Source organism: Lampris incognitus, chromosome 8, assembly GCF_029633865.1.
Source record: "Lampris incognitus isolate fLamInc1 chromosome 8, fLamInc1.hap2, whole genome shotgun sequence".
Lineage (NCBI taxonomy): Eukaryota > Metazoa > Chordata > Actinopteri > Lampriformes > Lampridae > Lampris > Lampris incognitus.
In genome coordinates, this window is record NC_079218.1 from 32945004 (window position 1) to 32967236 (window position 22233).

Consider the following 22233-nt stretch of genomic DNA (forward strand, 5'->3'; position numbering starts at 1 on the left):
CCTGGCTCAGAGTGAATCCATCCCTGACAGTGGATTACATCTGCCAGGCTTCTGCCTACACCAAATGTAACATGTAACGGTGCTATTGGGGAAAGCGAAGGGTGAAGGAACATCCTTCTACATAAATGATGGTTGATGTACAGATGTCAGTGTTAAGTAAATACTGCAGCCCGAACCTGGAGACAATGTTGATAAACTGCGAGCCATTTTATTCACCGTCAGAGATTTCCTCCTTCATCCTGGTTGGTGTTTACATCTCACCCCAGGTCACCATGAATGACGCACTGCAAACTCTGGCCAACCAGATTACCGGCTTGGAACAAAAACATACAGACTCACTTTTTATAATCCTTGGGGACTTTAAATGAGCAAAATTAAACCATGAACTACCGAAATATAGACAGGATATTAATTGTCCCACCAGGGATAATAACACACTGGACCACCGCTTCACCATTTTTAAAAATGCATATCTCTCTGTCTCCCGGGCAGCTTTGGGGCACTCTGATAACTGCTTGCTTCATCTTATTCCAGCCTACAGGCAGAAACTACAATCTGCAAAGCCTGATGTTAAAACAATGAAGAAATGGACTAGCGAGGCAAAGCAGGAACTCCAAGACTGCTTTGACTGCACTGATCGGAGTGTTTTTGAAGTGGCAACTGACAACCTGGACAAACTGACTCACACTGTGACATCTTATGTCAGCTTTTGTGAAGACACGTGTGCCTACAAAGACCTTCTGCACATACAACAACAAGCCATAGTTCACAGCCAAACTAAGGCAACTATGGCAGGCCAAGCAAGATGCCTACAGTAGTGGGGATAGAGCCCTGTACAAGCAGAAAAGAAACTCACTGACAACGGCGATCAGACTGGCTAAAAGAAGCTACACTGAAAAGCTGAAAAACAGGTTTTCAGCCAAAGACCACGGGTGTGTGTGGAGAGGCCTGCAAGACATCACAAATTACAGAGGACCATCCCCCCATGCTGAGGCAAACAAAGACCTGGCTGACCACCTCAATGTCTTCTACTGCAGGTTTAATAGGGACTAATTCACACCCCTCACCGATTCCAGCCCAACAACAACAGCCCCCATCACATCTCTGGCAACCTCCCCCAAGATACACAGGCTGCACTCAAGATTCGTGCAGAGGATGTGAGCCTGCTTTTCCAGAGACAGAAGACCAGGAAAGCACCACGTCCAAATGGTGTCTTCTCCCTCCTGTCTTAAAGCATGTGCTGACCAACTGGCTCCAATCTTCAACAGATCTTCAACAGATTACTGGAGCTGTTTGAAGTCCCCTCTTGCTTCAAATGCTCTACCGCTCTCCTGGTCCCAAAAAAAACCCCTCCATCACAGGACTGAAGGACTACAGGACAACCGTTCTGCGTCTGTGGTCATTAAGTCCTTCAAACGACTGCAGTTGGCCCACCTGAAGAATGACACAGGACACCTACTGGATCCCCTGCAGTTTGCCTACCGGGCAAACAGGTGGTCAGTGGATGATGCAGTCAACATGGGAATGCACCACATCCTGCAACATCTTGACTGCCCAGCAACATATGCAAGGATCCTGTTTATGGACTTCAGCTCGGCGTTCAACACCATCATTCCAGAAATCCTCTCCCAGCTCACTGTATCCCCTGCCATCTGTCAGTGGATCACCAGCTTCATGACAGGCAGGAAACAGAAGTTGAGGCTGGGGGAAGTCGCTTCTGGTAAACAGAGTCAGGATTGGTGCTCCCCAGGCATGTGTCCTCTCCTCACTGCTCTTCTCCCTTTACACAAATGACAGTACCTCTAAGGACCCAGCTGTTAAATTCCTGAAGTTTGCAGATGACACAACAGTCATCGGACTCAACCAGGATGGCGACGAGTCTACATATCAGCGGGGGGTTGAGCAGCTAGTGCTCTGGTGCAGTCAGAACAAATTGGAGCAGAACAGGCCCAAGACTGTGGAGATGACAATGGACTTTAGGAGACACCCCCCAGCATTGCTTCCAAACAATATCCAACAGCCCCATGTCAACCGTGGAGACCTTCAAGTTTCTGGGACCTACCATTTCCAAAGACTTGAAGTGGGGGTACAACATCAACTCCAGCCTCAAAATGGCCCAATAGAGGATGTTCTTTCTGCAGCAATTGAGGAAGTTTCTTCTTCCACAGGAACTGTTGAGCCAGTTCTGAACCACAGCCATCGAATCTGTCCTGTGTACATCTATCAAGGTTTGGTTTAGAGCAGTAACAGAACAGAATAGGAACAGACTGCAGCTAACAGTAAAGACAGCAGAAAAAAAATCATTGGTGCTCCCCTGCCCACCCTACAGGACTTGTAAACCTCTAGAAACCAGAACAGGCAGGCAGGCAGAAGCAGCAGACTCCCCACACGCTGGACAGTTTGTTTGAACTCCTACCCTCTGGTAAGTGTTACAGAGCAATGTACACCAAAACCACCAAACACAGGAAGTTTTTTTCCCCACAGGCCATCTCTCTCATGAACACTTAACAGCATGGTGCAATAATGGCCACATTATGTAAACATACACTACCGTTCAAAAGTTTGGGATCACCCAAACAATTTTGTGTTTTCCATGAAAAGTCACACTTATTCACCACCATATGTTGTGAAATGAATAGAAAATAGAGTCAAGACATTGACAAGGTTAGAAATAATGATTTGTATTTGAAATAAGATTTTTTTTACATCAAACTTTGCTTTCGTCAAAGAATCCTCCATTTGCAGCAATTACAGCATTGCAGACCTTTGGCATTCTAGCTGTTAATTTGTTGAGGTAATCTGGAGAAATTGCACCCCACGCTTCCAGAAGCAGCTCCCACAAGTTGGATTGGTTGGATGGGCACTTCTTGCGTACCATACGGTCAAGCTGCTCCCACAACAGCTCAATGGGGTTCAGATCTGGTGACTGCGCTGGCCACTCCATTACCGATAGAATACCAGCTGCCTGCTTCTGCTCTAAATAGTTCTTGCACAATTTGGAGGTGTGTTTAGGGTCATTGTCCTGTTGTAGGATGAAATTGGCTCCAATCAAGCGCTGTCCACTGGGTATGGCATGGCGTTGCAAAATGGAGTGATAGCCTTCCTTATTCAGAATCCCTTTTACCCTGTACAAATCTCCCACCTTACCAGCACCAAAGCAACCCCAGACCATCACATTACCTCCACCATGCTTAACAGATGGCGTCAGGCATTCTTCCAGCATCTTTTCATTTGTTCTGCGTCTCACAAACGTTCTTCTTTGTGATCCAAACACCTCAAACTTGGATTCATCCGTCCACAACACTTTTTTCCAGTCTTCCTCTGTCCAATGTCTGTGTTCTTTTGCCCATCTTAATCTTTTTCTTTTATTGGTCAGTCTCAGATATGGCTTTTTCTTTGCCACTCTGCCCTGAAGCCCAGAATCCCGCAGCCGCCTCTTCACTGTAGATGTTGACACTGGTGTTTTGCGGGTACTATTTAATGAAGATGCCAGTTGGGGACCTGTGAGGCGTCTGTTTCTCAAACTAGAGACTCTAATGTACTTATCTTCTTGCTCAGTTGTGCAACGCGGCCTCCCACTTCTTTTTCTACTCTGGTTAGAGCCTGTTTGTGCTGTCCTCTGAAGGGAGTAGTACACACCGGTGTAGGAAATCTTCAATTTCTTAGCAATTTCTCGCATGGAATAGCCTTCATTTCTAAGAACAAGAATAGACTGTCGAGTTTCAGATGAAAGTTCTCTTTTTCTGGCCATTTTGAGCGTTTAATTGACCCCACAAATGTGATGCTCCAGAAACTCAATCTGCTCAAAGGAAGGTCAGTTTTGTAGCTTCTGTAACGAGCTAAACTGTTTTCAGATGTGTGAACATGATTGCACAAGGGTTTTCTAATCATCAATTAGCCTTCTGAGCCAATGAGCAAACACATTGTACCATTAGAACACTGGAGTGATAGTTGCTTGAAATGGGCCTCTATACACCTATGTAGATATTGCACCAAAAACCAGACATTTGCAGCTAGAATAGTCATTTACCACATTAGCAATGTGTAGAGTGTATTTCTTTAAAGTTAAGACTAGTTTAAAGTTATCTTCATTGAACAGTACAGTGCTTTTCCTTCAAAAATATGGACATTTCAATGTGATCCCAAACTTTTGAACGGTAGTGTAACACTTCGTAAATAGCCCCCTCTCATCAAGATGTCTCACTTACATATCTCTGATGTGCAATGCCTCTTTTTAAACCAGATGTGCAATACAAATGTACAATTGTAAATACATAGACAACAGCTGTATACTAGTTATAAACATTATTGTTATAATTATAACATAAATATATGGTATAATATATAATTATATAAATAAATATATAGACAAATATATAGTACATATTATCAGTATATAATATACTAATATACAAGTAGGGCTGGACAATTAACAGAAAATGCATCGAAACCGACATTAAGAACCTCTCACCAACTTAATCTTGTTCATGTCGGTTAATTCGGTTAATAATTTCCCCAATGCGTGTGTTCATGAACTTTCCCTTAAAAAAAATACTACGTCATGTCCAGTCACATGCCTCCCCCCCGTCCAGCTAAAATTAGTATGAGTTCACTCAAAGCAAGCTGGCGGCATGGATGACACAAGTGCTAACACTGAGCCAACAAATAGGCCTCAACCTGAGCAGCTTGTCCATAAAAAGAATGCCGTGTCCGTCGTTCGGACATATTTTGGCTTCTGTGAAGACGACACAGAACAAAAAGAAGTCAAATGTAAACACTGCGGAAAAACAATTTGTTTAATCACTTGGAACGAAATCACATTACCGAATATGAAGAGTGCATGGCTGAAAAAGAGAGAGACCGACTAACGCAAAAGTGCTTCCACAAAGCACTCACCCCCATTGCCATGAAGTGCTTTGAGAAACTGGTTCTGGCTCACATCAAAAACATTATCCCCTCCCACATTCGACCCACATCAGTTCGCCTACCATCCCAAAAGGTCTACTGAGGATGCCATTGTCACTGCCTTGCACTTTGCTCTGACCCACCTTGAACTTAACAACACATACATCCGGATGCTGTTTATAGATTATAGCTCTGCCTTCAACACTATCATCCTGCCAAACTAACCACCAAAGTCCTCTCTCTTAGCCTCAACCCCTCTCTCTGTAACTGGACCCTGGACTTCCTGACCAACAGACCTCAGTCTGTTAGTTTAGGTGACCACACCTCCTCCACCCTCACCCTCAGCACAGGTGCCCCTCAAGGCTGTGTTCTGAGCCTCCTTCTTTTCTCCTTCTTTACCCACGACTGCCTGTCAACTCACCCTTCAAATGTTATAGTTAAGTTTGCAGATGACACCACAGTCATTGGCCGTATCACCAACAATGACGAGATGGCCTACAGGGATGATATTCAGCACCTCACATCATGGTGTACTACCAACAATCTTGTCCTCAATGTGCAGAAGACGAAGGAGCTGATTGTGGACTTCAGGAGGTCTAGAAGCTGCAGCCACTCCCCCATACACATCAATGGGATGGAAGTGGAGTGTTCTTCCATCTTTAAATTCCTTGGAGTCCACATCAGCGAGGAACTTTCGTGGACATTAAACACACAGGCCCTTGTGAAAAAGGCACAACAACGCCTGCATTTCCTGAGGAGGCTGAGGAGCGCCCGTCTAGCCCCCAAAATGCTCACCAACTTCTACCTCTGCACCACAGAGAACATCCTGACCAGCTGCATCTCAGTGTGGTACACCAACTGCACCTCAGTAGACCAGAAAGCTCTGCAGCGGGTCGTCAAGGCGGCCCAGCATATCACCGGTACCCAGCTCCCAGCCATAAAAGACATTTATCACAAATGCTGCCTTCGAGGGGCTCTCAGCATCAGCAGAGATCCCACCCACCCCACCTATGGACTGTTCCCCCCCTGCGCTCTGGGAGACGTTACAGGAGCCTCAGAGCCCACACTACCAGGCTCAAAAACAGCTTCTTTCCACAAGCTGTTGCCCACCTGAACCTGGCTACCCACTGAATGTCTGTAGATATTTTTAAATATTTTGGTGTTTTTTAACTTATTTTTAGCTTTTGGTCTTCATGTGTGTATATCTTATACTGTGTTTGCTGTGTTTGTCTGTGTCTGTCTTGCACTGTTTGGTGAAGCCACAGCCCTCATTTCATTTTTAACATGTGCCTGCACATTGTTTTTAATGACAATAAATTGACTTGAATTGACCTGAATTGAAAAGCAGCTGTCGCTAACACAAGCATTTACAAATAAAACACAATATGCAAAGGATTCAAGAAGATGGAAAGAAATAACTGATGCCATTGCATATTAAACCATGAAGGACATGGCTCCCATAGCTACCGTGGAACATAGTTGGTTTAAACATCTCGTAAAAACCCTAGACAAAAGATACGCCGTGCCATCATGAAAATATTTTCCCCAAACAACGGTGCCCAACATGTACAAAACATGTCATGAGAAGGTAGCTGCTGAACTAAAATCTGTTCGGTACTTTGCAGCCACATCTGATCTCTGGTCAGGTAGAATGATGGAGCCATACTTGAAGCCTTATGTTGCACTACATTGACAATGAATGGAACCTGCATAACAGATGCCTTGAGACGGCATATTTTCCAGATGATCACATGTCAGAAATGATTGCACAGGGCCTGAGAAATATGCTTTCTGCTTGGGACCTTGTGAAAGAGAACCTCGTGGCCATTACAACAGACAATGGCACTAATGTCGTCAAAGCTAGACAGATCAATGGATGGACACGGGAGCAATGTTTTGGACACAGGTTCCACCTGGCAATCAGTAGGTAACACATCAGCTGAACAGATACAATACTACAGTTGAGCTAGAGCTATCTTTCAGCACACTTAAAATAAATACTGTGACATCAATAATAAACTATTCATATAGCACTTTTCTTAATGTTACAATGTGCTTCAAATTACAATGTTACAATTTTAACTTCAGATTACAATGTAACAAAATAAAACGCTACATTGAGTCATCATTAAAGTAGAAATAAAAATTACTCTAGAAGTGTATAATTAATCTGATATTATATTTAAGCAGCTCAGAATTAAAATTTCTCACCTATTAATTTTGCTTAAGCTATACAGTTTGTAAAATCTTCAGGTATAAGTGAAACCCTCAATAATATAATAATTCCTCTTTTCATGTGTGTGTATTTCAGAAAATGCAATGAAAGATCAACGTGTGGAGTGGGCAATGAGGGTGTGCAAAAAGATTGTCAGTGCTTTTTCCTATAGTTGGAAAAAGAAGAAGGCGCTTGTGAAGGCACAAGAGCTGAACCTGCCACAACACAAGTTGAAAACTGCACGTGCCACCAGATGGGGATCAATGCAAATGATGACTGCAAGGGTCCTTGAGCAAAAGAAAGCCATCACACAGGTCTTTGCTGATGATAAGAAATCAAGGCACCTTGTTCCATCTTGGGCTGACCTGGATGTCTTAGAGGCTGTCAACAAAGCTCTCTCCCCATTGATGGAGTTCACAGATGCCCTGTCAGGAGTAAAGTAAATGACCTTTTCATTTGTGAAGCCTGTCCTACACATCCTCCATTCACAAGTGCTGGCTGAGGAGGAAGATGACATGGAGCTGACTAAAACAGTCAAAACCCGCATCCTTGAGTACCTTAAGGAGAAGTTCTCAGAACCCATCACAGAAGAGCTACTGAACACAGCCAGTTTTGTTGATCACAGATTTAAAACGGCATACATTTCTGCACACCATGTCCTCACCATTCAGGAAAAAGTGAAAACAGAGATGATGGTGTCAGCAGCTGCATACCACAGGGCAAGTACCCCAGAGAGCACAAAGACGTCTACATGTTCATTAGAAGGGAAGAAGCCAAGGAGGTCATTAGGAAACTTTTTTTTCAAAGGAAGTGAGGCAACCCCTTCAAATGGACCCACTTTGTCACTTCAGCAAACAATAGAAGCAGAGTTGAGCAGCTACTTGGTGTCTCTCATGCTGGATAGTGAGGAAAATCCACTGGAATGGTGGAGAAAGCATCGTGTACACTTTCCCACTCTAAGCAAGGTGGCAAAAGAGCACCTTTGCATACCAGCCACCAGCTCCCCATCTGAGCGGGTTTTCAGTTCAGGAGGAAATATTGTTACATGCCTCAGATCCTGCCTGAAACCTGAAAAGGTAAACATGCTAGTGTTTCTTAGTAAGAACCTAGAGTAAAATACCCACTAGTGCATAGAGTAGAGTAACTAGGGCTGGGCGATATGGATCATAAATTATATCTTGGTATTTTTAGGCTGAATGGTGATACACAATATATATCTCGGTATTTTCTACGAAGTGGGCTAAATGTTCAGTTCTAAGTCAAAGCCACTTGTGAGATGTTTCAAGCACTTTTATTAAAACAGATCAAACGGATCAAAATAAAATGCAAAGACAGGGTCTCCTTCCATTTTAAAATATACAGCTGCACAATATATCAACATGCAAATGAAGAATTATCTAAAATAAATAGCCTATATTAAATAAAAATATGCCTATCTCTGAGAATGCAAACCGCATTCCAAAACGATTTTCAGTTAAATAACTTTGTGAAAAAAAGAAAAAGATACAGACCTGCCACTCCCTGAATTCTCCTAAGATTGCATATATTTGTATTTAAAATTAGTTTTAGATCAATTGCACAAAAAAGAAAAAAATTATGATAAGATCTACCTAAAACGACAATGAGCGGTCAAAATGGCCACTCGTAATTTGCTCATGCGCATCATGTCACTATTTATGACGTGTTTTGGTCACATCACTTCCTTCGTGAAGTTCATTGCTCTGTCTTGGAAAAAAATAGCATTCTCCAGTGCAGAGAAATAGTCTAAATTTGCTTTTTGATTATTGCTGCTGTTTCAGACACACCATGAGTACCGCCAAGGCATTGCAGCATTTACCGGCATGGGACCGCGGCCATTTTGAATTGTTTGAAAAATAGTATAAAAAGTTGTTAAAATGTTAATTTTGGTGTCAGTTAGTTTCTTAACAGACACACTAACATATAAAATGCATTAATATCTCAACTGGGTATTTATCTTGACAGAATATAGAGTTTAAAAATCGTGGCGGTCAAAATGACTACCCACGGTCGTTCTAGTGGTTTTTAAGTTCCGGTCGTTGTTTGGGACCGTTGCAATTGTTACTTTCAGTTTTTTTTGTTTTTTTACATTTCACGTTTTATAGGCCTTGTTACGTTTGTCAGATTAGCAATATGTGTTTTCCGTTTTGTTTTTCAGGTAATATTTTCACCTTTTCAATTTTGCTATTCAAGTTCGGCCATGTCTCTCTGAAGTTTAAATTGTTTAAAAATAGTATTATAGTTGTTAAAATGTTCATTTTGGTGTCAGTTGTTTCCTAACAGATATACTAACATATGCAATGCATTAATATCTCAACTGAGTATTTATCTTGATAGACTATAGAGTTTAAAAACCGGCTGTGAATTTAACTGCCCATGGTTGTTTTAGTTAAGAGTGAAATCCCGGACGTTCCAGTGTTAAGAAACGGGTTACGTATTTTAACGCAACATTAAACTATATCGATATAAACGGTATTGTCTCATCCTATACTCATCCTATATCTTGTTTGAAAATATATTGATATAACGTAAAAAGTCGATGTACCGCCCAACCCTAAGAGTAACAGGGCACGATCACATGCAACAGCGGTCATGAGTCACATTCACATCTACAACATTATGAGCACACAAGAGATTCAAGATATTATTTTCTACTTTTTTTAGGGAACTTGCTTTTTACTTTAAAGCTAAAATGTGACATCTTTCACAAGACGTTTTCATTTCAAGCGATGTGTGCTTTGATTTCACCTGTTAGAAATATTCAATAAATAGCCATAAATAGTTTATCTGTGTGAGTTTCCTTAAATTATTTAAAAATCACAAAGATATGCGTCATTAGAAAAAAAAATATCCCAGCAGTTCAGCATATTTACAGTACAGACCTTGTCAGAGAACTATAAGGGCCGTGTAAAAAAAAAAAAAAAGCATATAAAATAAATGATCGTTCATTAATCGTAATTGAGGTAAAAGTTTGAAATAATCGTGATATTGATTTGAAGTCATATCGTCCAGCCCTTTAAATAAGTATAAGTTAAATTATTCAGCCATAACAAAACTGTATAGTTGTGACATACTTTGTTGTACATACATACTTAACTCCAGTATTCTATTAATTATCCACTTATTTCTTCTGTTTTTCTTTTTCACTGCCTTTTTTTGAGTGATATATGTAAGTACTAGAAGCTTCTGTAAACTGAGTCAAATTCCTTGTAGGCATAAACACAAATGGCAAATATAGTTGATTCTGATTTAAGACAAAGATTTACATATGGCTAAAGGTAAACTTGATAAACTGTCCTGCAAATCCAAAGGGTGGTAGATTGGATTTATTTGGGGCATCCAAATAAATTTGGGGCATCCATTACTGCATCCAAAATTTGGCTCAAAAAGCCTCACAAGAAAGCAAGCATGAAAGAAAGAAAGAAACTGGAAACATAAGATTTTGACCTAACAACCATGCAGCGTTAAGTCAAATGGCTATGATGCTCTTAGTGCTAAGAGGCTTGCCTCCATTCTCCGCAGGGAGCCATGGTGAAAAATTTAAAAGCACAGGAAATAAATTTGAGGGTTTTGATCTGTTAATGTGATTGAGAGTTCTCCAAAGTTTGCTACACTGACTCAGAAGTTGAACAAGCAGTCCTCCTTTTTTAGCTCTCTGGGTGCCCTGAGGATGGGTTGGAGTGTGTGCGCTGCTGGATGACGATGTCGAAAGTGTGTGATTAAGTGTGTATTCTGGTTCTTACTGTGTTGCCCTCCTCTTTTGCTTCTTCCTCCTCTGGCTCAGTGGCAGTAGCTGGCGTCTTGGGCTTGTACCAAGATATCTGCAGGACACGACCTTTAAACTTAGCCCCCTGGTTTGCTGCCTAGAAAAAAAAATGTAATTGGGGGGGAAACATTTAGAATGTATAAAGAGAAATCCTGAAAAGTATAGCTTATCTGGAATCTGTTTGACTTACATTCTCTGCCTCGCTTCGCGTCTTGAAAGTCATGACAACGCTTGTAGCATCTTGGTCACGGAGGTCTTCAATCTCGCCGAATTTCTGAGGCAAAAAAAAAAAGACATCACATCACCCTCAGATGTTAACTAGCGCCGATCCATTCATTAAAATGATGAAAGAAGGAATATGTTCAAGCAGCAAATGTGCTGAAAGAACATTATAGTGCATCTCGTTAACCACTTGCACCACACAGACTGAACACAACTTTGACTTCATCTCTAACAAATTAATCAGGACAACTCAATTGCATTTTTTATTTCCTGTTTTCTTTTTTTAGGGCAGTTGAAACGCTTGCACTAATTTACACATCAATTGTTGTAAATTCTCAAAATAAAATTCTAAAAAGACAAAGACAATACATAGTATAATTTCCTATTCCATAGATTTGATTGTTGAATTGGAATTAGAGTAATTGAAAATAGGAAAACTTTTCATTCTATTGTGTGCTTTCAACACAGAAATGGTATCCCTTTTGTAGGAGTTGGTGGCATCAACACTCCTCCACAAATACCAGGTATAACATTCGACAAATGCACTCTTCATGTAATCACAGGCTGCATCCTGCCCTAATCTCACCACAAAGTGCGGCATAAGCTCTTCTTTCTCCTCCTGAGTGACCCCCAGGATGGCTAGAGCTCTGGGTCTGTGGTCCACCACCATGCGGTTCAGGGCCCCACCACGTGACATCATATCCCGGCTTCGGGCTCTTCCACGGCCCATGAGTACTGCACCTGGCTCCAACGCCATCCTCCCTCGACCTCGACCGCGACCTGTTGGAGGTCTGATCAGGCCCAATTGGGTTGCCTGTTGGAGAAGGACAGCATAAGTTTGGGGTGGGATTTCTTTCTTTCTTTCTTTTTTTTTTTTGAGGCAGGGGCCCATAAGAGGCTAGTTGAAAGTTTGACTGCTCATATTGTTGACACTATGTTTCCATCACTGTATATTTGTGAAACTTTTGAAGTACTGAGTAAGAAAGTTGAATGGAAGCATCAAATTCTAATAAAACAAAACTAGGTCAAAACCTAGTATATGGCTGGACCGTGTATGGTCAATGTTCGAAATTGTGGCCGATTTGTTGCAGGGATAGTCGGTGGTAGTGTCTATAATGTGAATTCCTGGATATTACATGTTCATCTGCAATTTTGTAGTGGTCCCAGTAATATTTGTTGCTGAAGTGTACTGAAGTAGCATATCACATTATATGGTTAAGCTATGTTCGAGTTAAAAAAAAAGGTTATAAATACAGCTACAAGAAGAATTCCACTCATCTTGGGAGGTTTGATTTTAAAGCAAACTCAATTTAATTGTAAGTATACCTATTCTAATTATCAGTTAACTCCCCCTCCTATTTCATCTGTTTCTATCTGAAGGTGTCTCCTTTTTCAGACAAACTCTATATTGACAGGCGAATTCACAAAGAACAGATTGCGCATCACTTGCAACCACTATCTGCCCCGTCTCAAGGTCCGACTCACAAAATATATTGCACAAATTTCAGTCCAGCGCAAACACACCCATGAAGTTTAGCAACTGTGTGCAATTTGGCCTTGTTTTGCATCTGATTGCAATTATCGATGTGACAAAGTATAAATGGTGGCTTTGTGCCAAGAACACAGTAGGCAGGTTCAATGTCATCCTTGATGTAACCAAGTACAGCAAGAATTGTTAGACCTGGCAGCCTGAATCTGCGAATGACTTTGGTCTCAGTTAAATCACAAAGTGTTATTCTCCTGCGTAATATACGCTCACAAGCACACCTGGCATGACAATGCCTTCGCCTGGCTATAATCACTTCTGCCATGATCACTGGAAAGTCTGGGCGTGACACCAATTATAAAGGTGTTTCGGTTACCACCAACTTTCTGAAGACGCTAATAATTTTCACTCCAACTTAGGGTTGCCAACTCATTGATATGGAAATAAGCAACAGGGGACAGGGACGGGGGTTGGATGGACAGGTGGCGCAGGCATAACAAATATAATGTGCCTTACACTATACACACATATATTATTTATATATATATATTATATATAAGGAACGATTCCTTATTTTAAGGAACGGTTGGCAACCCTACTCGAACTGCATGTGGCTATTAGCGCAGGTGTTTTGCAATGAGGTTCATTTGCATAGAAAGGGGCCCATTTTTCCCCAAATTTATGAATATTACGTAATTTATATACATGGTAATAGCAACATAGCATCTGAGACGCCATTGGCTCTGCAACACAGATAGGGGGCATTTCACCCTTTGGGTGTGCTTTGACAATTACATGGTTTCTTTTTGTCTTATTTGTGCACGTTTAGCGGCCACAAATGCCATGCAATCCTTTTGTGAATTCGCTAGTGACTGTTTTTTTTTCTTTTTTTTTTTTGGAGGGGGGTTTCCCCTTTTTCTTCCCAATTGTATCTGGCCAATTACCCCACTCTTCCGAGCCATCCCGGTTGCTGCTCCACCCTCTCTGCCGAGCCAGGGAGGGCTGCAGACTACCACATGCCTCCTCCGATACATGTGGAGTCACCAGCCACTTCTTTTCACCTGACAGTCAGGAGTTTTGCCAGGGAGATGTAGCGCGTGGGAAGATCACATTATTCCCCCCAGTTCCCCCTCCCCCCCAAACAAGCGCCCCAACCAACCAGAGGAGGCGCTAGTGCAGTGACCAGGACACATACCCACATCGAGCTTCCCACCTGCAGACACTGCCAACCGTGTCTTTAGGGAGGCCCGACTAAGCCGGCGGTAACACAGGGATTCGAATCGACGATCCCTGTGTTGGTAGGCAATGGAATAGACTGCTACGCTACCCGGATGCCCACCAGTGATTGTTTTGTCAGCGTGATTGTTATTTGGGGTGCTTTACTGTGTGCTCTCTTCCTTATGCCTCTTGGTGGTCCACCAACCAATCATGTAAATTCAGTGACGTTGTTGGTCACTTGATCCCGTGGCCCAATTGTGTCAAACTGATCACTCAGTTAGGCACTCTAACATGGCCAGTCAATCAGGGACATTTGGGTTTGTAAGGTTGCCCGCTGACCGGTCCAGCCGGAAAAAAAAAATAAACAGAAAAGAAAAATCCAACATATCACAAAAAAATTCTGATGCACACTGAAACGTTAGCATACATATAAAGAGAAGATATAATAAATGAAGGTGGATACATTACTTTGAAATCAGTGACGATGGAGGGAATAATGCCATTTCTTCAGCCACTCTAAAAACTGCCTATTGCATTTCCTCACCTTCGCCTTAGGACAGTATGGGATACGACCAGCTGACATAAACTTAGAATGATTCCTACAAACAAGTCTTGAAAATTCTCCATTTCTTTCTCGTGGGAGCTAGCACTTGTTAGCGTTAGTACTAGCTGCTGTGAAAACTTTACCAGTGCTGTTTTGATGATGTTGCGGCAAGAGCAGAGGGAAACCATTTATTCATACAACACCCATAGATAGAAATACACACTGATTCACATTTTCTTTCACCAACTTTTCAAAATTTTTTCTTGTAAATTGCACAATATTTGAATGAAAACAAAGGTACCGTTTCCCCACTTATTTTTATTACCCTTTTTTTGGGGGGGGGTTTTTCCCCCCTTTTTCTCCTCAATTGTATCCAGCCAATTACCCCACTCTTCCAAGCCATCCCGGTCGCTGCCCCCCCCGCCGATCCGGGGAGGGCTGCAGACTACCACATGCCTCCTCTGACACATGTGGAGTCGCCAGCTGCTTCTTTTCACCTGACGGTGACGAGTTTCGTTTCGTCAGGGGGACGTAGCGCGTGGAAGGATCATGCTATTCCCCCCAGTTCCCCTTCCCCTCTGAACAGGCACCCCGACCAACCAGAGGAGGTGCTAGTGCGGCGACCAGGACACATACCCACATCTGGCTTCCCACCAGCAGACACGGCCAATTGTGTCTGTAGGGATGCCCGACCAAGCCGGAGGTAAGACAGGGATTCGAATTGGCGATCCCCGTGTTGGTTGGCAATGGAATAGACCTCCATGCTACCTGGACGCCCCCTACTTTCATTACCCTACAAACTTTGAACTCCAACTAGTTCCTTGTACTTAACTTCCAATCTAAACCTATAAAAGTTTAGCTACTTTAAAGAGCTGTACAGATGGACACAATTTTTTGAAATTCTGCATACTCTATAAATGATAACTTGTTTTTCTATTTTTGGTCATAGAAATGAATGTTGGAGTGCATGCAAGGGCATTGTTGCATCAGAGAAACATGAGGGTTGCCACCTGGCAGTGTTAAAAAATTATTAGAGGCAGATGTGAGAGACTGAGGAACAGACTGTGGCCACCAGATGCCATACAGATGTTAGTGTGTAAATATGGTGCAGTTGGTACTAGTGTGCCTGCAAATATTCCACATGAATGTGCATGAATATAAAACACAAAAAGTTAAAGAGGTTGTAGACAAATTTTTTTCCCTTAACTTATTATGACATAAATGTTGCTTGCACAGTAGCTATAGAATAATCACACCATTGTTATTTACATTGGTTTCCTGTAAGCCTCGCTTTCAAGGTTATAGGGAACCAAATTCTGTCTGCCACCATGCATAATCTCGTGGGAAAATGAAGGCTTGATTTATGGCACAAAGGAAGTGCGTCTACCATTGCGCAACCAAAATAGGAAGAGGATAGCGCTTGTGTTTTCCCCGCTATAGGTAGCTATCCCCAGTAGCCGGAATGGCAGACAGTGGAAACACTACCCGGCAACAGAAAAAGAACCCCATTGATGGAGGGGGCAAAGAAGGCAAAGAGGGAAAGTGATAGAAACAGAGGCAACATAGGAGTGAACTTGGACGGGCACTCGATGAAGTGAGCTCCAGTGTAATCAAACTCTGTTTACCCGTGGAGATCTGTTTCCCACTAACCAGACGAAAGCATTCACATGGAAACAGGTTAGCTATCAGTTATGATTAGGTAGGTCAGCATTAGGTTAAGCTTAGAGTTAGGTTAAGGGTTAGGGTTAGCCCTCTATCAAGTGTCCCGATGTTGTGTCGAACTCTGGCTAGGGGGAAACAAAGAGTTCGATACAACACTTGGGACTTGAGAGGATTCCCAACTCATATTCAGTGGCATTTTTTCTACTGGATCAGTAAGTAACACAAATTGCCTACTTATTATACTGGATGTTTTACTCTGCCTTTATCATAGCAGTGAGATCTGGGTTCCTAGTTCAAATTGGGTTTCTTACAGTTATTTCTTGCTTTGAATGTAGCCAGGCTGCTAATAAACAGAAAGTGATCCGGTTGTCTTTGTGACAGCGGCACCAACAATAAAAACTTGTGGGGTTGGTTAAAAGTAGTCTACAGCCACTTTAAAGCCAGACCGTTTTTCATTTTAGTTTTAAATTTTCTCCACCTAAAACTTCTCATGTTCCCCCTCTCCTGCTCCCTCAGTCACCTGCTGCACTTAGACACACTGTTCCTCCTTCATTTTTAACATGTCTTTTTGTGCAGCCACCCACCCTGCAACCTCACAATCTCTCTCTGTTTTGCTTGTATCCCTGCCTCAGTGCCCTCACCCCCCCTGCCCAGTCATCATACCACAATTTTTCCCAAAGAGGGGCGGCAACTTAAACTTTAATGAGACAGAGCTCCATCAGCATGGGACTCCGGGTCTGATTTGGCATCGTTAGTGGGTTTTACTCTGGGCCCTGCTTAAGTGACTGAAGTTTAATGTGCAGAAAGTGGATGGTTAGACTGGGACGGATGGAACGACATGCATTTTTAACCAGCAGCTAATTTAGGATCCACAGGGACAGAGGGATGGAGAGATGAAGGGTGGGTGAGAGCTCGTAAGGGTAAGAGGGACTGAGTGTGAGTGATAGAGACAAAAACACATGCAGGGAGGGGTGTTGCAAACAAAAGCTTATGTTCTTGTTAAGGACGCTGACCATGTGACAGTGAGTGATATGCACGTGTGTACGTGTTGACAACCATGATTCTGTCTTGAATGCTGTATGGGACTGTGTAAAATACGGTGTTATAAAAGGCACAATTCTAAATCATTAATCTTATCCTTAACCATTTATAAATCCAACAATGTTGGACTTGTTATTACTACTACTTGTTACTAGTTATTTTATTGTGGTAAACTCATCAAATAGATTACGTAGTGACTTCTGATGAACATATTCCAACAAAATCTGCCACTAGCACTGGTGGAAAGAATGTTCTTGAAGCAATTAATCGTTTAATCAATCAATCCACGCCCATACAAAGATATAAGTTTCCATTTCTTGACATGAATGACGTTTACAATATTTAAGGGCGGATGTTTTATTGTGGTGAATATCACCGCTGAACCCATTGTTTTGTGGTTGTAAAATCCTGTAGTTATTGTTTGTTTGCCATGCAATCCAATGACACTATTCAATGGTATACTGTACAACTGGGATCTAAATCCAAAACACAGTGTACTGCCCTCTGGTGGCGACAATAATTCATATGTGACACTCAACCACATTTGCTACCATAAATCAATTGTACACATGTGGCTCTTACAGCGTAAAGAGATGCAACACCAAAGACAAGAATAAGAAATGAGACGACACTTCAGCTAATTTATCATCTAGAACTAAAGCTAACAGATGCAGGTCAAACAGAAATTTGACCCACAGCATTTGGACTAATCATCTTCCCTGAAAGAGTTCCCTGAAAAATGATGAGAATGAGATTTAGATTAACAAAATTGCTGAAAAGAATTCAAGGCTCAAATTGTTCCCACGATGAGTACTTCTCAGCATCCTTCCACTTATTTTTCTCTTAATTGTTTAGGATGACATATTCAAGGGTGTTTATTCATTTAAACCCAGCCAAAGGAAAAAAATCCTCCCCGTTCTCATTTTTTTTTTTTTAATTTCACAAGTTTATTTCGATTAAAACTTGGATGGAAACGTAGCTCCTGATATGCTAAAGGACATTTTAGCAGGATAAATGTTTGCAAACATGTATTGTACTTTAAAGTCATCCAATTCAAGGACCTTAAGGCTACATCGCTGCCCAAGCATAACCAAATCCAACCCATGTTCTTAATGGTTTTACCTTGCATTTATGTTTGAATACAGAAAATACAGCTGTAACATGAGCTTAAAAAAACTGCCAAAAATGAAGAAGCATCCATGTGATTCAAGTATTTTCACAGTCTCATTTATTTTACTTATCTTTGCTTTGAGTGTATGTGACTTCAACTGTTTGCTGTTTTGAACACTAAGAAAGGATTGAAAACTGTGACCTGAAACACACTGACAACTCTTAAAACAGGCTGAATGAAAGACGTGCTGGAATGGGAAAGACAGAGAGGCCAAATAAACAGAGTATTTTCTATCATTTGGGACGCCTATGCTGGCCTTTAATGTCTTAGTGTTGTTCAGCTCAAACCTTCACTGCTGTGGCTTTCTCAGGCAAGAGCCGTGCATGTGCATGACCTGTGTGCGTGTATATTTACCGTCTTTCACCCTTCGAGCAGTTCCAAGGTCAGAAGATGGGGCTTGACTGATGGGAGATTTTCTCTCAACTTTTGTCAGTATTTTAAGAAAAACCATGCAAATTCTTATCTGCTGATGTAGGTTTGTGATTGTTCACATTTCTTGACATCATCCCCTCAACTCGAGCTCTCAAGAATAACGACGGCGAGATGCTCTTGTCAACCACAACCTGTGTGTGCGTCTGTCTGTGTCTGTACGCGAGTGTGTCTCTATATCTCTGTGTGTGTATGTACATGCATGTGAGTGTATATCCGTTTTGTGTCTGGGTGCATCTCTGTCTGTGTATGTATCTGTGAATGTGTGTGTGTCAAGTGTACCTGTGTGTATGTACACTCACCGGCCACTTTATTAGGCACACCTGTCCAACTGCTCGTTAATGCAAATTTCTAATCAGCCAATCACATGGCAGCAACTCAATCAATGCATTTAGGCATGTAGACATGGTCAAGACGATCTGCTGCAGTTCAAATCGAGCATCAGAATGGGGAAGAAAGGTGATTTAAGTGACTTTGAACATGGCATGGTTGTTGGTGCCAGACGGGCTGGTCTGAGTATTTCAGAAACTGCTGATCTACTGGGATTTTCACGCACAATCTCTAGAGTTTACAGAGAATGGTCCGAAAAAGAGAAAATATCCAGTGAGCAGCAGTTCTGTGGGCGAAAAATGCCTTGTTGATGCCAGAGGTCAGAGGAGAATGGCCAGACTGGTTCGAGCTGATAGAAAGGCAACAGTAACTCAAATAACCACTCATTACAACCGAGGTATGCAGAAGAGCATCTCTGAACGCACAACACGTTGAACCTTGAGGCAGATGGGCTACAGCAGCAGAAGACCACACCGGGTGCCACTCCTGTCAGCTAAGAACAGGAAACTGAGGCTACAATTCGCACAGGCTCACCAAAATTGGACAATAGAAGATTGGAAAAACGTTGCCTGGTCTGATGAGTCTCGATTTCTGCTGCGACATTCGGATGGTAGGGTCAGAATTTGGCGTCAACAACATGAAAGCATGGATCCATCCTGCCTTGTATCAACGGTTCAGGCTGGTGGTGGTGGTGTAATGGTGTGGGGGATATTTTCTTGGCACACTTTGGGCCCCTTAGTACCAATTGAGCATCGTGTCAACGCCACAGCCTACCTGAGTATTGTTGCTGACCATGTCCATCCCTTTATGACCACAGTGTTCCCATCTTCTGATGGCTACTTCCAGCAGGATAACGCGCCATGTCATAAAGCTCGAATCATCTCAGACTGGTTTCTTGAACATGACAATGAGTTCACTGTACTCAAATGGCCTCCACAGTCACCAGATCTCAATCCAATAGAGCACCTTTGGGATGTGGTGGACCGGGAGATTCGCATCATGGATGTGCAGCCGACAAATCTGCAGCAACTGTGTGATGCTATCATGTCAGTATGGACCAAACTCTCTGAGGAATGTTTCCAGTACCTTGTTGAATCTATGCCACGAAGGATTAAGGCAGTTCTGAAGGCAAAAGGGGGTCCAACCCGGTACTAGCAAGGTGTACCTAATAAAGTGGCCAGTGAGTGTATATGTGTGTACATATTGCTTTACTAGTGAGGTCCGATGCTTGACAGCCCATGTTTTTTCTGAGGATTAACTTAATTTGTGAGGAAATTTTGGCCAACCCTCATTACTTCAAGGCTATTTTAGGGTTTTTGACTGAGGTTTAGGGTAAAATTAGAACTAGGTTAAGGCTTGAATAAGGGTTCATGCTAGGCATGTAGTGCTGACTGTTAAGATTCGGGCAGGGGTCGGCAATCTTTTCCAGAAAGGGGAGGTGTGGGTGGGAGGCTTTTGCTTGAACCAAGCAATCACACACTTGAGTTCACTTATCAAAGTTCTTAGAAAAGACTCTGGTGGTTGATTAGCAGAATTGTAGAATCAGGTTGTAACTGCTAGGAATAAAAGACTGCCCATCCCTGGGCAAGAGAATGAATGTAATCAATAAGGGTCCTCACAACTACAGAATTACCAATGTGTGTACATGTGTCCTACCTCCATCTGTAATTGTCCCAGTTTTCTCCTCAGGTCAGTCGTATCCTCTCCTGAGCTCATCTTTTTGTGAAAGTCAAGCTGAGCATCCAATAGTTCTTTCTGGGCCTGGCATAAATGTAAACATAAATCAAAAGAATGTAAATAATGGCATGTACTTTACGTCATATGATACAGAACACCAATAGCAAACAGTTTTTTAAAATAAATTTAGTAACGCTTAATAAAAACTTAGTCCTCCAATAAAATTAGAGTATGAAAAACACAAAGTTGACCACAGACATTTCACCTTAAAAAATGACTACCATTGGTTTTTTTTAAAAAATTTGCATCGTCTGGTTTTGGACGACATCCATACCAAGACCACTAGCGCAAATAAAAAAATGCAGCCTGCAGGACAAATCGGAAAGCAATTATCAAACAGCATAACCAAATCAGTGTTATAATTTTCTGGTATCTTTATGTAAACCTCGGTTTTCAGTTCACCCCCCCCATAACCCCTGCCCAGTAAATTATGCTTTTGTCTTTGTTTTTCTGTCCTTATGATAACTCAAAAGTGGATGAATGGATGGATTCACATAAAATTTGTAAGCAGGTGATCCTTGGGCTGAGGAATAATTGGTCCAATTTGATAGTGAAATTCTGTAAACCTTTGTAGATTTTCCACCTTTATTTGTAAAACATTTCCAGTAGAAAATAATGACGGAATGTTTGGAATCTCTTGTAAAGGGAGAGATTTGATGATGTCACCCCATATTCATAATCCCAATTTAAAGATGAACTGCAGTTTTTGGCCACTAGTATGATGAATGAATTGTATCCCTGTACCAAAACAAAAACAACATCAAAGGAGCATCCTCTCCAATATGATGCCAATATCCAGAGGTAAACAATGGAGCCTTGTAAACATTGTAATTTTATAAATATCAGACACCAAGATTTTTCAAAACATATCTGAAGGTAATAACTTTTGTCAGCATAGTGGGGTCTAGCACCCTACATCTTCTAGTGAAATTATGTATGTAAACAAATCTGTGTTTGTTTACATGGAAAACTCCGCAATTCAGCTTTAAACCACTGTAACCACTTAACCAACACTTTCTGCCAGACGACACATTTTATCCAGGAAATAATTTAATGTAATTATAATTATAATAAGTAAGAAGAAGACAAAGAGGTTAATTTGTGGGTGTGAAACATTATGGGGGGGCTATTCAGCCTTGATGGAGATTCGTGCTCTTTCAGCATTCTCTTTATTTGAATTTATTTTAACTAAGTAGGTCATAAAAAGCTAATTTTTTAATAGGATAGGGAAATTTATTTTTATTTTTCTTTAGTCACCCCTGCAGTATCTACCCCAAGGAGTCTCATTTCTATATTTCTAAAGATTTTCCTTTTGTAGTTACCCTAATTTACCACTTTTAAGAAGAAAGAAAGAAAGCCACTTTATTTTGTCACCGTATTGTTACAACGAATGGTATTGTTACAACGAATTCGTTCTCTGCATTTAACCTATCCTATTGTATAGCAGTGGGCAGCTGCAGCGCCCGGGGACCAACTCCAGTTTTTCTTT

The 22233-nt window shown here is 41.7% G+C and overlaps 1 protein-coding gene across 1 annotated transcript in view; it reads right to left on the reverse strand.

Annotated features, from left to right (window-relative positions):
• rbm27 (RNA binding motif protein 27) overlaps positions 1–22233 on the reverse strand; it is a 71419-nt gene that overhangs the window by 2575 nt on the left and 46611 nt on the right. Inside the window, exons 17-20 of the mRNA XM_056284981.1 lie at positions 20664–20768; positions 11713–11940; positions 11095–11178; positions 10882–11001 (exon numbers count right to left, since the gene is read on the reverse strand). Of these exons, the coding sequence (XP_056140956.1) occupies positions 10882–11001; positions 11095–11178; positions 11713–11940; positions 20664–20768 (537 nt within the window). The remainder of the gene's footprint in view (positions 1–10881; positions 11002–11094; positions 11179–11712; positions 11941–20663; positions 20769–22233) is intronic.